We start from the raw sequence: 16,472 nt of genomic DNA on the forward strand, positions 1-16,472 counted from the left end.
TTTCGGGTTACAAAACTTTGGTATTTCTCAAAAGTGTGGTCACCATATAAATGTCTCTTTCTGAAGGGTACCGTATCACTTACAAGATTTGGAAAAAGAATACATTTATATTAAAATAAACACTGTTGTATAATACAAAATATATTTGACTGAAATTGTTTAAGACAAAACATAAGATTTCAAGGAAATTTGCTTGTAGTGGGTCTGATCTGCTACTCCTATTACCCAGAGCCCAAAACTGGACAGAGAAACTCATTTATTTCCCCCTCTGCTACTGGGTGTACTCTGGTGCAAAGCACTGGTCAGAGGTAACACAATTTCACCACCAACAAGTAACAATATGCACTCTCACTTCAAAGTGTGTCCTAATACTCAAGAACTTGAAACTGTTACACTTTATTATAGAATAAAAACTAGGAAAATTTTTTCAAAACATGACTAATGAACTATCGATTTTTTATATGGTTCAGAATCCAGATAACCATTCTCAAATTATCCTTATTCCCTAAATATGACAACAAACGGTAATAAAGATCAATGATGGGTTTTCCAAAGTTCTGATATTTACAAATAAGTGTATCTTGGACATTTTGAAAATCAGGTTATGAAATTCAGGGTCTTGTTTAAGTCCTAGGAGAAAGCTGCTATTTTTGTTTAGCAGGTAATTTGTTGGTTGGGTTCAGGCCAAAGTTCCAACAGCTTTCTGTGGGTTGTGGCTCCATCACTGATTTATATTTTCAAAAACTTCTGCAGTGCTACTGGGATCTGTCCAACCATCTAGTGGCCACTATGGGAACTGGGAAACTGTCTAGCCCTTCAACTCGCAGTCTTTGAAATAATACTGTTTAGGATCTAATTCACGTATGTGCAGCTCAGGGGCGAGCCTAGGAATTCATAAACAACTTTATGAGGCTGCTGTCCTGAGCTCCTTCCTCTCCGCAATCTTGGTAGTTTCCAAATCCCCTGGCTTTCCCTTTTTTGTGCTCTATCCCGAAAGCTTTGGCTTTAGTTACCCTGTTCCACTGTGCATTTCCTGCAACTATGACTAAGTAGTTAGAAGGCAAAGAGAAAAAACAAACAAACAAACAATGAGGCTTGCTGCAGGCTCTTGGGACCACTACTCCTAAAACAGGAGACAAAGACTCCCCTCCTTCAGAGTGTTAGGGGCCTGTAAATCAACATCCTCAGCATCTAGCATAGCCTTTCTTATAGCAGGCACTTATTCTGCTTAAAGAAGAGAGAGTTCCCATTCTCTTCTCCAAGGAGAAACATATTTTATAGTTGCTATAGTGTTAATAAAAAGCCCTCAAAATTTCTGCTAAGGGTTTTAAGAATACTATGATGGTAAGAGTTGGAGAATATCCTGATGCTTATAATAATATTAATCACGGGGTGCCTGGGTGGCTCAGTGGGTTAAGCCTCTGCCTTCGGCCCAGGTCATGGTTTCAGGATCCAGAGATTGAGCGCCCCCCCACCCCCAAATCAGGCTCTCTGCTCAGCGGGGATTCTGCTTCCCCCTCTTTCTCTGCCTGCCTCTCTGCTTACTTGTGATGTCTCTGTCAAATAAATACATATAATCTTTACAGAAATATTAATCACAGAGGAATCAAATGGAAATTACAAAAATGTATCCTTTACAACTGCAAGTACTCTAGAACCTCCAACTGGCAGCCTGGATCCTTTTGTCATACCTAAAATTCCACTGGAACTGCTTCAATTTTAAGGTCAGTTTTCTTACTGAGTAATCTGATGTATCTCAGGGAAAAGTTTTAAGTAGAATTCAGAAAGCTTTTTATCTACCTGAACAATCTGCGAGTAAGTTTCTGACCTGCTGTCCCATCATTCCCAAATGTCAGAAATTCCCCAATAAGCTCAATATAACAACTATCAAAATCAGGAAATCAGCACTGATAAATTAGTAATAACATATAATCCTCAGATGTCACCACTAGTCTGTAATATCCTTTATGACAAAAGGATCAATTTTAGAATCATGTGGGATATACAGCTGCCACACAACATACAGTTAACTTCTTCTGTATGAAACAGTTCCTCAGTCTTTCCTTGACTTACATGGCCTTGATGTTTTAGGAGATGACAGGCTTTTGTTTTTGTTTTTTTGGTAGAATATCTCACAATTAAATTTTGTTTGATATTTCCTTATGATCAGATTCAAGTTATACACCTTTGACAGAAATATCACAAGAGAAAACTATATTCTTTGTACTGGATGGGGCATTATTTCAATATGTCTCATTACTGATGATGTTCACTGAGATTACCTAGTAAGGGATCTATCATACTTCTCCACTGTAAAGTTAGTTTTCTCTTTGTAATTAAGAAGTATTTTACAGGGAGGTAATTTGAAACTAAATATCCTGTGAAACTTCAACTTATTCATTTACTATATCTCTGTGGACTGATGGCTTCCTATTTCATTCAGTGAGTTATAATCTGTTATCATCATTTATTTTGATACTCATGATGTCATGATCTTGCCACTGGGGGTCTCTTCAAGCTGACTTCTGGGTCTCTTTGACATGTCCCAACACTTTCTGAGTATATTCCTTGTTTTCTGACACAACAAACTGTTCTAGGCTCATTTTGTATTTTCTCTGCCTACCTCAGCCCTGGAATCAACTACTTCTCCAATGAGTAGAAAATGGTATTTATAAGCTAAAATCTTTACTACGGGAGTATTGTTACTCCACCCCTGCTTATTTGGCTGGACTAGGGAACACATATAGGTGTACACACACCTATCTGTATTTATTTCTCTGACAAATACGTAGTGAAAACACAGGTCTACAATGACACCTTAATTCCAATCCAACATTACAGGGCTCATTATATTTTTCTCCCTTTCTATATTTATAACTTCCTTCCCTGACAGCAGGAAACCTAGCTCCTTTTGTATTATCTGACATACACACTTATTTAACCAATCTGTGGTATGTAACAAATTTCCTATCTCTGCAGCCGTCCCCTTGCCTGCAAGGACGTCCTCTCACTCCATTTGGGCTCTGATTCCCTACAGTGGACTCACTCACATGCCTGGCCACACTTCTTACCCCACTTAGATTGATGCTGGGTTGCTCCTGTGTACAGTCACCTTCCTCAATCTGTTAGAGCATTTTTTTTTTTTTTTTTAAGATTTTATTTGACAGAGATCACAAGTAGGCAGAGAGGCAGGCAGAGAGAGAGGGGGAAGCAGGCTCCCCGCTGAGCAGAGAGCCCGATGCAGGCCTCAATCCCAGGACTCTGAGACCACGACCTGAGCCGAAGGCAGAGGCTTAACCCACTGAGACACCCAGGTGCCCTGTTAGAGCTTTTATATACCATGCTTTCACATGTGGATACTCTGCTCAGTTCACTGGGGGCTTTGACACTTCATGGTTGATCACCAATCTTCCCTCTACCCCACATGTGGTTGCCTTTTTCATCTTGCTCAGGTTCCAACATCTTGTTCTGGGCTAAAGTGGCACCAGACTTCCACTTTGCATGAAGGCCTATCTTGTTCTGCAATTCTTAATGTTTACAAATAAACCAAAAAAGTATGGGAAAGAAAACAGGAAGGGTCTGATTGTTTTTCTATCAACACATTTATTTGCTTCAACTTTACTAAAAACTTATTGTAAATAATAAGGAATAGCTCTGAAGTGATGGGCTTATATATTTTGCATTTTTTCATTACAAATGCAGGAGGTTGAGCCCCACATTGGTGCTAGATATCACAAGTGTAAATGCCTTCAAATTGCTAGGTTCTCACACTACAAATCTAGCTTCTTAAAAGTGTCAGCAATATTTACAGCTTCTTAGAAGTTTTTAGGAGTAGAATCTCTAATTACAATTTGTACTTTATTATTTTTCAACTTGGAATAAGGTCTAAAACTCGTACCTAACTCTAACTCAAAAACCATCATCATTCAGCTAAATAATTTGTATGCAAAATATAAACTGAACAGCTTATATACTTTTTTATTCATTTTGGAAAAGCACTGAAATTTGAATTGAAAGCTATTCTGAAATGATCAAATCTCTAAAGTATAATTTTAGTATATGTGCTGCCGAAGCGAGCACTCTGAAGTATAATTTTAGAGGCTAAAACCTATGCGGATCCCATGATCATTGTAATTGAAAGCAATAATTACAATACATTTTTTAAGTACAAAGAATCCTATCTTGTTTTAAGAAAAGCTAACACAGAAATAGTTAAATGCAAATATAAAGGGACTGATTAAGGAGTTTCTTCAAAAGTAAATTCCCTAAATATTTAAAACAGAATTCAGTTTTAGATATATCTTTTTAGGAAACTCTTTAGGGTTAAACCAAGGTAATTAGAAAGTATAACACTTAGAGACACCTGCTTTGAATGTTATACCTTTAAAAATCTTCCGAAAATCAGCAGAAATTGAACTTCAGATATATTATCACTTTAAATAAATGAATATAACAAGTTCTTAAATACCATGAGAGAAAAGTTCAATAAAATAAAATGCAAATCATTTTTCCACTTTAAGAAATGCTTTGCTACAAACTTCTCAACAGAAAATAGCTCATTTAGTTATCTCATTATTTGCATGGGTTGTCAGAAAAAAAATTCTATTCAGATATTACTTAAATTGAAATGCTGGTTTCATCAACTGTGAATCTTAACAGTAAACTTGAATTTATGGTACATACCATCAGGATCTGATATTATATCTAGAAGAGATTTATCCAGAGTAGTTTTGCTCATTATTTTTTCTTCGTATTCAAAATATACATCTAGTTTTCTTGCCTGTTTCAAAATAAATATTAGATTAGGCTACATCAAGTAATAAAAACATACTAAGGGCCTCTCAGCTTACAAGTTCCCATTTTTTATGATCAATTTTTAAAAACAAGCATTTTCTAATAGAATTTATTTTTAAAGTTTCTTACTTTTGATTACTTATTGTAAAAAAAAATTGCCTATTTTATATGACTTACAAATTCAGAATTAATTCTGCATATTATATATATATTAGCAAAGAGAAAAATCACACCAATCTCATTTACTATATTAATTAGCAACTAGCATATAAATTATATTGTATTCCATGCAAATTAATGTCAGGCGGTCATGTTATGTTTACTTTTTTAGTACGCAAATCCATACATTTTCACCTTAACTAGACAGAAAATTACCCTAAATAAATTATTTTCAGCGGTTTTTAAATAAAACTAATTTTCCTATTTAATACTTTGAAGTTTTAGGTAATGGAAAAGTAGTCAAACTTAGCTTCTCTGTATGATACCTCTTCTGATTTAAAATTTATTAAAATTATCCAAAAGAAGTTAAAATGTTAGGTTCCTCCAAAGTAAATAAAAATTATCATTACCGAGTATCTACTAAATTATGATTCAATAATACCAAAGAGAAAAGAATATGATTTCTATTGAAAGTGTTCACAATCTAAGTGGGAGTAGAAATCATTCATGAAATAAATTAGAATACTCAGAGATACCAATGAAGAACCAAACTATAAACATAGAACATAAATATATTAAGCTAAAATGATAGAATGAAATAAACAGTTAACCAACTGTAGAGAAGAAAGTAATGTATTTTGACTTAAGTTTCGAAAGTGATTTGGGGACATGAACAGAGTTCATGTCAGTGAAATGGATCATACCATGGCATAATCAGATGCAGAATTCTGAATGGTAGACTAAGGAGTGATTTCATATATAAGGTAACAGAAAGTCAGAGTCCTTCAGTCCCATACCCTCGCAGTGGCACACAAGGCCAGAGTTTTAAATAGATGAAATACTTTAAAATACTTTAAAAATCAAAACAACATATAAAGGTGTATTTTGAGACCTGTCCTCAACCATCTTCTCTTCTACCCCTATGCCTATGGATATTTACTTCAATTATTTCTTCTATAGTTGTCCAGTTCCTTTATGCAAAATGTAAGAAAATAGGGTCTATATCCTAGTATTCTGCTTTCTGACACAAAGGGAATATACTATACTCAACTGTTCCTTGCTTTAACTCAACAATCTATTCTGTATCAATACATAGGGAATTCCCTTGTCAGTCAACTCCTGGTAAGAGTATAATAAACGCTATAAACAGAGTTTTCCTTCTTACAAATCTTTTGACCCTTCATAGTGTTCAGGCAGGAACTATTTTAGCTACTGTATAAAGCTACTTTCAGTACCACAGATTAAGAGGTGAAGTCCTAGGAATGGAAAAATATAACATTAAAATGGACAAAAGAAACAGAAAAGAGATCCTAAGAAAGAGACCATGATAGTGGCTGTGGGAATGGAAAGAGACAGATATGAAATAACATATGAATGGATATTCACATATCCACAATGGATATTCACACAAAGTAGTGAAAAAAAGTCAAAGATAACTCCAGGGGAACTAGGATGATGGCAGTAGCAACTATGTTAATGTGAACTGAATATTAGACTGGAAAAGGCTAATTATCTGTAGAGTGAAGCCAGGAAAGAGGAGGAGAGAGGTGATAAAACTGTATTAAGCTGACTTTCAGGCCCTCACAATCTTCTCTAGCCAACCTTTTCTGTTTCACCACTATTCACTGTATTTAGTTTCCTTTAGTCACATCAAATAACCTCACTTTTCATTAAACATCATGTATGCTTTTAGTCCTCTAAGCAGAGGCTTGGGTTATTCTCTTAGCTTTTTAAGAATATATTCCTTCTCCATTACCTGTGCAGTGAATTCTATTCATTAATTCTTATTCATGAAGAGAGCTTCTCTGCAACTCTCTTCAATCTATTTCTTTCTCTTCCTGCCCCTCCCTCAATCTCCTTCTTGGCTAGAAGAATTTATTATTCCCTTGAATGTGTACCATCAGCATCATACATACCTCTTCATAGTATGATCACACTTTATTACTCTTCTTTGTTTACATCCCACCCCTCTAGAAATTGTTTAATCGTTTCACCCACGGAGTCTAAATAGCACCTGGCTGATAACAAGTACTTGACAAAGTATTTGTTGAATTTCTCAACCAAGATCAGGACATACACAGATCAAGTCATCTTTAGAAGTCATGAGAGTAGATAAATGAAATTCTAGAAGTGGAAAATGCAAAGAATTGTCTTTGGTGATGTAATATATAAAATTAAGCATCCTAAGGGCCATAACGGACTTTAATGTCTGTACGTACAAATCAGGGAAGAAACATGATTCATTAGATTTGTTTTGCTTTCTTCTTGATATTCAACATACTTACATTTAAAGTTCTAATAAGCAATTGAAATAGCAACCAAAATAAGTTAATTTGACTAATAATGGATAGGGAGTTTCTTTTGGAGGTGATGGAAATGTTCTAAAAGTACATTTTGGCTGTGGTTGCACAACTCTGTAAATATACTAAAAACTTATGAATCATACACTTTAAATAGGTGAACTGTATGGTATGTGAATTATACTTCGATAAAGCAGTAAAAGAAAAGTAACTTAGCACTTTAATATACCAATTCCCATAAAGGAGGGAAAGGAGCGAAGTCCAGATTTTCTAATCTGCATATGAGACCTAGTTTATGTCCAGGATCTATTTGTGCAAGGCACTTTACTTGCAACTATGGCTTTCAAATGTTTTTAAACAGAGAACCTCCGGACCCTCTATCTCAAACCATATCTTCTGCAGAACCCTAAACATAAAATAGATAAAAATGACCCATCAAATGTCCTTATAATGATCTAGAGTACCAGTACTAGTGTTTAAAAACTACTAGTTTAGATAATCTCATTTAATTCTCCAAGTAACACTATAAACTAGGAATAATTAGTCCCATTTTAAAGATGAAGAAACAGATACACAGAAACATATATTTATTCAAGGTTACCAGAGTAGAAGTAGTAGAGAGTTCAGATTCAAATCCTGGTCAGACTCCAATGTACACCACAGATAAAGAGTAGGAAAAATTATATTTACCTCAAGTACAATTTATTGCTTCTTTTGTATATGCTTTATGAAAAAAGTATATTGTTGATTAGTACATATTTGGGCTTTTTTTGGTAATACACATAATTTATGTATATGTGGTAAAAGGTTATTTTGGCCAATATATATATATTATCTAGAGATCCTTTCTCAGTTTCTTGAAGTAAAGGAAAATACCGAGAGAAATAATTTCTGTAATCCCAAAGATTAATTATTTTTATATAATGTGAGTTCAAAGGAGAATAGAATTTGGATAACAATAGTTATATGTAAAACAGACAAATTAAAAATATAAAACAAAATAACAAGGTCAAGATAAACAGATTTTTGGTAACTTCAATAAATATCAAGAATAAATAGTAGGAAGGGAGTATTATAGAAAACCAAAGGACTATGCATGGAATACAAACTACATCTAATGAATATGAACTCTGAAAGCCATGAATTTCTCAAAAATCTCTTTAAAAGGGCTAAGTAAAGAATGTGATTTTTTAAAAATTCTAGTGTTTTTCTCCCAATTGCAGAATTGCCAGTGAAAAATCAGCCTGATGTTTTTTACTCTTCAGTATACTACCTCAACATTTATATTAAATTAACATAAAACACACAAGCACACCTTTTTTTGACTGGTAACAGCCTATTTTGAAATAAAACAGAAGTGGGCACTTTTAAAAACCAGCTTGCCCCATTCACTCACAAAAATGGAGAATTCTTAAGAGCTATCTGGGATGTACAATAGTATTCCTAATTTGTCTTCTGAAAAACCATTACCAAGAGACATTTGTCAGATGACCCGTACAGGGCATGAAAACAATTCCTTCTTCCTTTCTGTAACTTTAAGGGATTTTTCCTTCTCTTACCCATTCTTTCCATTCTAGCTACAAACACTACCATTCTGGTGCTCCCTGCTCACTGCTAGCTACAATTCTCATTCCTCACCTTAGTCTATAACTGGTTGATGACAAAGTCTAGAGTAATATTTCTTGGCCTTCCCTCTTTTCCAAACCCCAATTCTATCCCCTAGCACAAGTTAGCAGTGAAAGTAAAGGTAAGAAGGATTAGAGTTGGGGCACCTGGTCAGTCGGTTAAGTGTCCGACTCTTGACCTCAGCTCAGGTCTTGTTCTCAGGGTCATGAGTTGGGCTCCACGCCCAACTTAGAAGTAGAAAAAAGGAAGGATGAGAGTTATACTTCCTTTTACTATTAGGAATCTCAATATTCTTCTTCTCCTACTTCTCACAGGAGAGAGAGGGGATGATAAACCCTTCTCAGTTGAAAGAGAATAGTAGGAATATTCCACATAATGAATTAAACAGGGTTTGAAAGAACAGGGGATCTATGAATCACGTCTTATCTACAGTAAAGTAGAGCCTAAGATAAGATGAACTTAGAACTGTATTTTTAGAACATAACCTATACCTAAGTTGAAGATCATTTAAAACCTAGCTTTTCCTTTTCTTTCTTTCTTCACATGTTTAATCCCTACCATCCTTTAGTGCTGTATTTGGATATCCAATCCCCTGGGTGGGTAGCATTTGTAAGCTCTATCATAAGTCTGCAGTTGCTCTGTCAATAGAATATGAACTCCTTGTGACTACTTATTTATTATTATATGCCTGTCCCCTGCAAGGTAACGATTTCTCCAAATCTCAACTGCTTTTTAGGATATAACAAAATAGCAGTTAATATATTTTCCATTATTTAGGTGTACATTTTGTTGCATTTCACGCTGGTGGGTTTGAACTGGTTTGCCATCATAAAAAATTACGTAGTGCAAAACCCAGATAATACATGAAATTATCTTTGAAGGTGTTCTATAACATGGGTGGATGAATATATTTACTCTGGAGTACTTGTTCATTTGACAGAGTGACTTAGAAATCATAAATAAAATTTATCTATGCAGTGATGGACATTGATTGCACTTTCAAGGTAAGGAACTTGGTTAGGATCTTCAATTTTTACAACAGGCCAACAATCTAACCACTTATCTCATTTCCAGATAGATACATTTTTCTCTCAACCAAGAACACTGAATTTCTAGCATTTCAGGCCCAAATCAAAATATGCAACTTCAACTTCTCTGCTATCAAATCCCTACCAAAAGCCCAAATGAAAAAAAGTAGGAACATACTATTTAAAGAATATGCAATGTTTCCACTCTAGATACTAAAATGTTATAAACTTAGACCTAACTACATTGGAAACTCATAAACTCCCTCACTGAATTATATATATGTTTTAATTTTTTAAAAGATTTTACTTATTTTAGAGAGGGAGACAATGTGTAAGCAGGTGCAAGCGAGAGTGGAGGAAGGCAGAGGGAGAAGACAGAGAACCTCAAGCAGACTGCCATCATGACCTGATTGGAAATTAAAAGTCGAACACCCAACCAAACTGAGCCACCCAGGCGCCCCGAATTATATTTAATATTAAACCCTTGACTTTCATTAAAGTTTATAGAAGTAATTTTATATTAAAATATAAATTTTATATGTATAAGAGTTAAAATTATATTAAAATTAATTACACAAAAGTGTAACTGATATTAATATACTGTATCATTACATCACTCAATTTATTCTAGATAACGCCCAATATGAGCAATGTATTTTGTAATATGATGCTAAGGAACAGTTTGCTTAGAATAAAAAATATACTTAAAATAAATAAATATATAGAAAGAAAGAAAATTTAAGGTTCCCTGGCTGGCTTAGTCAGTGTCGGGGTCATGAATTTGAACACCATAGTGGGAGTAGAGCTCACTTAAAATAAATAAATAAAAAACTTTAAAAAACTTCTCCTTTCTGACAGAAAGGTGTTTTTTTTGTTTGTTTGTTTGTTTTTTTAAATAACTTAATCACATCTGTCTTTTTTTGAATCTTGGTTGCCTGAAAATACAAAGCCAAATTTGAGAATTATCATTATAACTATATGTAACCTATTCCATTTTTATTTCATTATTTTTGTTCCATGCGCTATTTGTGAAATCTGCCTCAAATCTGCTCTAGGAAACAGAAACAACTTTAATCTATAAGTTATACTATATATTGACTCCTAAAAATAAAATGACTAAAGTGATCTCTGTCATAAAAAATTTAACATGTAAATGAAATTGTCTTTATAGATAAGAAGTATTAAAATACAAATATTAGCAACCTTATTATAATGAAATACCCAAAACTGCTTTACATATAATATTTCTGGGAAAAATAGAGATTTATATGGCACTTATAAACATAAGAAGTCTAGTTTACTATGACTCTCAGAAGCATTTAGTTTTAGTTTATAGCAACAATGTGTTGAACTCTTAAAAGATATACCCAGGAAAGGAAGAGTAAATTTAATTTAAAGTAAGTGCCAGAAAGGAAATAATAAAAATTAGAGCAGAAATCAGTGAAATTAAAAATAAGAAATTAACAGAGAAAAATCACTGGAACCAAAAGCTGACTCTTCGAAAAGATCAATAAAATTGATAGATATCTAGCCAGGTTAACTAAGAAAAAACGAGAGAAAACACAAATGGAAAATATCAGAAATGAAAGAGAGGCCATTACTACTGATCCTATGACATCAAAAGGATGATGGAGTGTTTGAACAATTCTGTGCCCATAAACCTGAGAGTCTAGGTGAAATAACTCACTTCTTTAAAAGACACAACCCATGAAAACTCACTATAAGAGAAACAGATAACGTGAATACATCTACATCTATTAAAGAAATTGATCAATAACAAATAACTTTCCACAACCGAAAGCCTAAGGTCTAGGTGTGCTCACTAGTGAATTCTGTCAAACATTTTAAACAGAAATTATAACAATTCTCTATAATCTCTTTCAGAAAATAGAATGCAAATAACGAGAAACTAGATGCTTTCCAGCTAAGATCAGGAACAAGGCAAGGATGTCACCTCTCGCACTCTCATTTAACACTGTATGGCAAGCCCCAGTTAATGCCACAACCAAGAGAAGGAAATCAGAGGTATACAGATTGGGAATGAAAAAAATAAAACTCTTCATTTGCAGAAGACACAACTGTAATGTAGAAAATTTCAAAAAAATTTCTGGAACTAGTAAGAGACTATAGCACAGGTGCAGAATACAAGGTTAATATACAAAGTCAATGGCTACAGTAGGAAAAAGGCAAGGATGTTCCCTCTTGCACTCTTTCAACATCATAATGGAGGTACTAGCTAATGCAATTAGAAAAGAAAAGGAAATAAAAAGAAAAAAGATGGGGAAGGAAGGAATAAAAACTATCTTTGCTCACAGATGACATACTTCTTTACACAGAAAATCTGAAAGAAAGGACAACAAAAACTCCAGGAACTAGTGAGTGATTATAGCAAAGCTGCAGGATACAAGGCTACTATATAAAAGCCAACTTCTTTCTGATATATTAGCAATGACCAACTTAAATCTGAAATTAAATCAAAAATACTATTTTTCTTTAGTACTCAAAAAATAAGTAAATGAAATAGTTATAAATCTAACAAAATATGTATAATATTTGTATGAGGAAAGCTATAAAACTCTGATTAAAGAAATCAAAGAACAACAAAATAAATGGAGAGAGATTCCATGTTCTTCCCAACTTGATCTATAGATTCAGTACAATCTCAATCAAACTCCCAGCAAGTTATCTTGTAGGTATCAACAAACTGATTCTAAGGTTTATATGGAGACATGGGAGACCCAGAATAACCAAAACAATACTGAAGGAGAAGAAAAAAGATAGAGGACTTTATGACCTAAAATATAGCCACAATACCTAACTATGTGTTACTAGCCAAAAAGGAGGACAAATATATCAATTGAACAAAAAAGAGATATGCAGAAATAGACCCACACAAATACAATCAGCCTATCTTTCACAGAAAAGCAAAAGCAATTCAATGGAAAAAGGACAGTCTTTTCAACAAACAGTGCTGGAACAACTGGATATCTACATGCAAAGAAAAAAAATGAATCTAGACACAGACCCTACCTTTCACAAAAATTAACTAAAAATGGATCATAGACCTTAAGGGAAATTCAAAACTATAAAACTCCTAGAAGATAACATAAGAGAAAATTTAGATGACTTTAAGTATAGCAAAGACCTTTTAGATACAACACCAAAGGCATGATCCACTAAAGAAAAAAATCAATAAGCTGGACTTAATTAAAATTAAAAGCTTCTGTTCTGTGAAAGATACCAAGATACCATCAAGAGATTGAGAAGACAAGCCATAGGCTTGGAGAAAATATCTGCAAAAGATACATCCATTAGAGGACATTTCCCCCCAAAATACAGAGAACGTTTAAAACTCAATATTATGAAAATAAACAACCAACTTAAACAACAGGCCCAAGAGGGGAACAGACACCTCACCAAAGAAGATCCAGATGGCAAGTAAGCATATGAAAAGATGATCCACATCATATGTCATTAGGGAACTGCAAATTAAAACGATATTAGAATCACTGAAATCCAACATTGACAACACCAAATGCTGATAAGGATGTGAAGCAACAAGAACTCTCATTCACTGCTGGTGGGGATGCAAAATAGCACAGCCACTTTGGAAGGCAGCTTGGCAGTGGGCAGTTTTGTTACAAATCTAAACATACTCTTATCAGATGATCCAGCAACCAACTCCTTGGTATTTATCAAAGGAGCTAAAAACATACCCACCCATAAACCTTCTCATGGGCATTCACAGCATCTTTATTTATAACATATATATCCAGATAGTGATTATACCTTTCATTACCCAGAAAAGTTTCCTTGTTGTAATGTCTCCCTTTTGGCCCTCCAACACTCTTCTCCAAGTTACTAGGCAAGCACTGATAAGCATTTTGTCACTGTAGATTAACTTGCATTTTTATGAATTTTATGTAAATACAATCATAGATTCTGTTCTCTTCTTTAATGTGGCTTCTTTCACTCACTGTATTTGAAATTCAAACATATTACTGTATGTGTCAACAGTACCTTCCTTTTTATTGATGAATAGTATTCCATTTTACAGATATACCATCATTTATTTATCTAATTCAGCTGTTGGTGGACATTGAGTTGTTTCCAGCTTTTAGTTATTGCAATGAAGTTGTTATGAGTATTTATGCTGTGTACAATAAACAGGCTTTCATTTGTCTTGGGTAAACACCGAGGAATAGAATGGCTGGACCAATGATAGGTTTAACATTTTAAGAAACTGAGAAACTATTTTCTAAAGTGGATATAACATTTTATATTTTTACCAGCAGTGTATCAAAGTTCTAGTTCCTCTGTATCTTTGCCAAAGGTTGGCATTATTGATTTTTAAATTTTAGACATTTTTAATAGATGTGTAGTGACGTCTCATTGTGGGTTTTGCTTCCATTTTTCTAGTGATTACTGAGATTGAATTTATTTGTCACTTATGTATCTTTTTCAGGTAAGTCTGTTTAAACCTTTTGCCCATTTTTTAATTAGGTTGTTTATTTCCTTATTATAGAATGTTCTAAGAAATCTTTATTTCTTTGAATTTAACCTTTATAATTGGGTCTCAATGACAATGCTTCATCTTAACAAAAGCAGATGGCAGAGAAATAAGAGCAAAGAGCCAGAGAAAGGTAATTTCACACTTTTTTTTGGAAAGGTGGAAACGGTCTCCCGAAATTCACAGTGAGTGAGAAGTTAAAGGATATTCCAACTCATCCAAGAGCCACCTTTGGTCCTAACTGAAGAAAACTTCCAAGTTCTGACAGTGACTAATCTTATTTGGGTAAGACTAGGTAAAAGACGATGATAGCTTATCCACTGGGGACTTTCTATTATAGAATATACTGTCCCCCTGCCTTGAAAAGACACCAAGGTCATATGAACATTCGCTTCATATATATACTGAGATCATTTAAAATACAGCCAGAGAGGGGCACGTGTGTGGCTCAGATGGTTAAGCGTCTGTCTTCAGCCCAGGTCATGATCTCTGGGTGCCAGGATCAAGCCCCTCGTTGAGCTCCTGGCTCAGTGGGGAGTCTGCTTCTCCCTCTCCCTCCTGTTCATGTTCTTTCTCTGTTTCAAATGAATAATAAAAAAAAAATACAGCCAGAGAAATGTTCTGATTTTTAGTACAGTAAAATTTCTTCCCTACTGTGATAGGGGAGTGGTGATCAGTTAATCAAAGTTAGTTAATGTAAAGAATGACTAACCCCCCCCCACAAACCCGTGGTGTGTGTGTGTGTGTGTGTGTGTGTGTGTATTTTCTAAATACTGCCTTTTAACTTAAGACCTAAAACACACAATTGTCTGTCAATCTTGATGTAGGTCTGATACCTTTTGAGTACAGAGGTTTCACTAAACTTTTTTTTCCTTTCCTACATAAAGCACACCTATAAGGGATCACCTATGATTTCCAGGTGTTCAAATTCTCTGAAGTGGAACCAAAAACCTTACAGACATTTACAAAGAAATTTTAGGTTTTTTTCAAGATTTTCCAAGTTTTATAGTTAAATTTTCTTTTTTTACCCAGTACAAAGTTAAACAGTTAAATCACCATCTTCAGTAAGTCTAAGGTATATATCTTCGTTTTAAAGAAAAAAATCCTCTTTTCCTCCTCATACACTTAGCATAAATAGTTTGGAATCAAATATAAATAACTCTTAGATAAACAAAATTCAACCTGTGAGGCATCCTAGCTTTCAGCTGTCTGCATGTCATAACATGGCTGGCAGCCGCCATGTTTTATAGCGGGAATAAAGGGCTCCAGTTAATTTGGTGTGTTGACTAGTGGAAATAAATGAAGAGAGTGGCAACTTTATTTTTAAAGCTTATCTTCCCCTAGAAGAGATAAAGAAGTTGAGCCAAAGTAAAATAAGCCCCTTGAAGGAGATGCTAAGGTTAAAAGCTAGCATTGCTACCAACGGCTAAGCCTTGTTCAGAGTGTAGACCTAAGGCAGCAGTACATCTCCTTGATCAGATGATGTCTTTAGATCTAACTCAGTACCTCTTAACATTCTCCAGAAGCAGCAGCAAAACAAAAATGAAAAAAATGAGCACCAATGAAGCCTCAATCCATAACAGCTTTCTAATAGTTTGTTTTTTGCTCATTATATTAGGATAGAGTGTTCGGATGTTAGAGATCTTCCTTTCAGATGGGAGCATTAGGGGGAAAAGTACACCATGCCGCTCTTATCTCTTATCTATTATGACTTACACATTGGTGTCTTTTCCTTTTCTTAGGTAATGCTGAAGAGCACTTAATTCACTTTGACTATGCAGGTGGGATAACAACAACTGAAATAAATTAAAATTTGTCCATAAATTATTTAAGTAATCTCAGGAGTCATTCTCCCAAAACCAGCAAGTAGTGAAGCCGTATTTGTATTAGAAATGAAAGAATTGCTACAAAGTGATTTAAGAGGTATGGATTACTCAAAACAAATGAGAACTCAACAATTTATTCTTTATTAAGCTAAAGTCAACCACTCAAGCCACTAAAATCATTAGAATATTAATAAACATAGGTAATAATATTTGCCAAAGTTGTGGCAAA

The 16,472-nt window shown here is 34.3% G+C and overlaps 1 protein-coding gene across 2 annotated transcripts in view; it reads right to left on the reverse strand.

Moving 5' to 3' along the window:
• SCFD1 (sec1 family domain containing 1) overlaps nucleotides 1-16,472 on the reverse strand; it is a 106,941-nt gene that overhangs the window by 44,135 nt on the left and 46,334 nt on the right. For both annotated transcript variants that reach the window (XM_032856211.1, XM_032856210.1), the window contains exon 15: nucleotides 4,684-4,780. In XM_032856211.1, coding sequence (XP_032712102.1) covers nucleotides 4,684-4,780 — 97 coding nt within the window. The remainder of the gene's footprint in view (nucleotides 1-4,683; nucleotides 4,781-16,472) is intronic.

This window comes from Lontra canadensis, unplaced genomic scaffold (genome assembly GCF_010015895.1).
Source record: "Lontra canadensis isolate GAN:19392208 unplaced genomic scaffold, GSC_riverotter_1.0 scaffold12, whole genome shotgun sequence".
In the NCBI taxonomy this organism is placed as follows: domain Eukaryota; kingdom Metazoa; phylum Chordata; class Mammalia; order Carnivora; family Mustelidae; genus Lontra; species Lontra canadensis.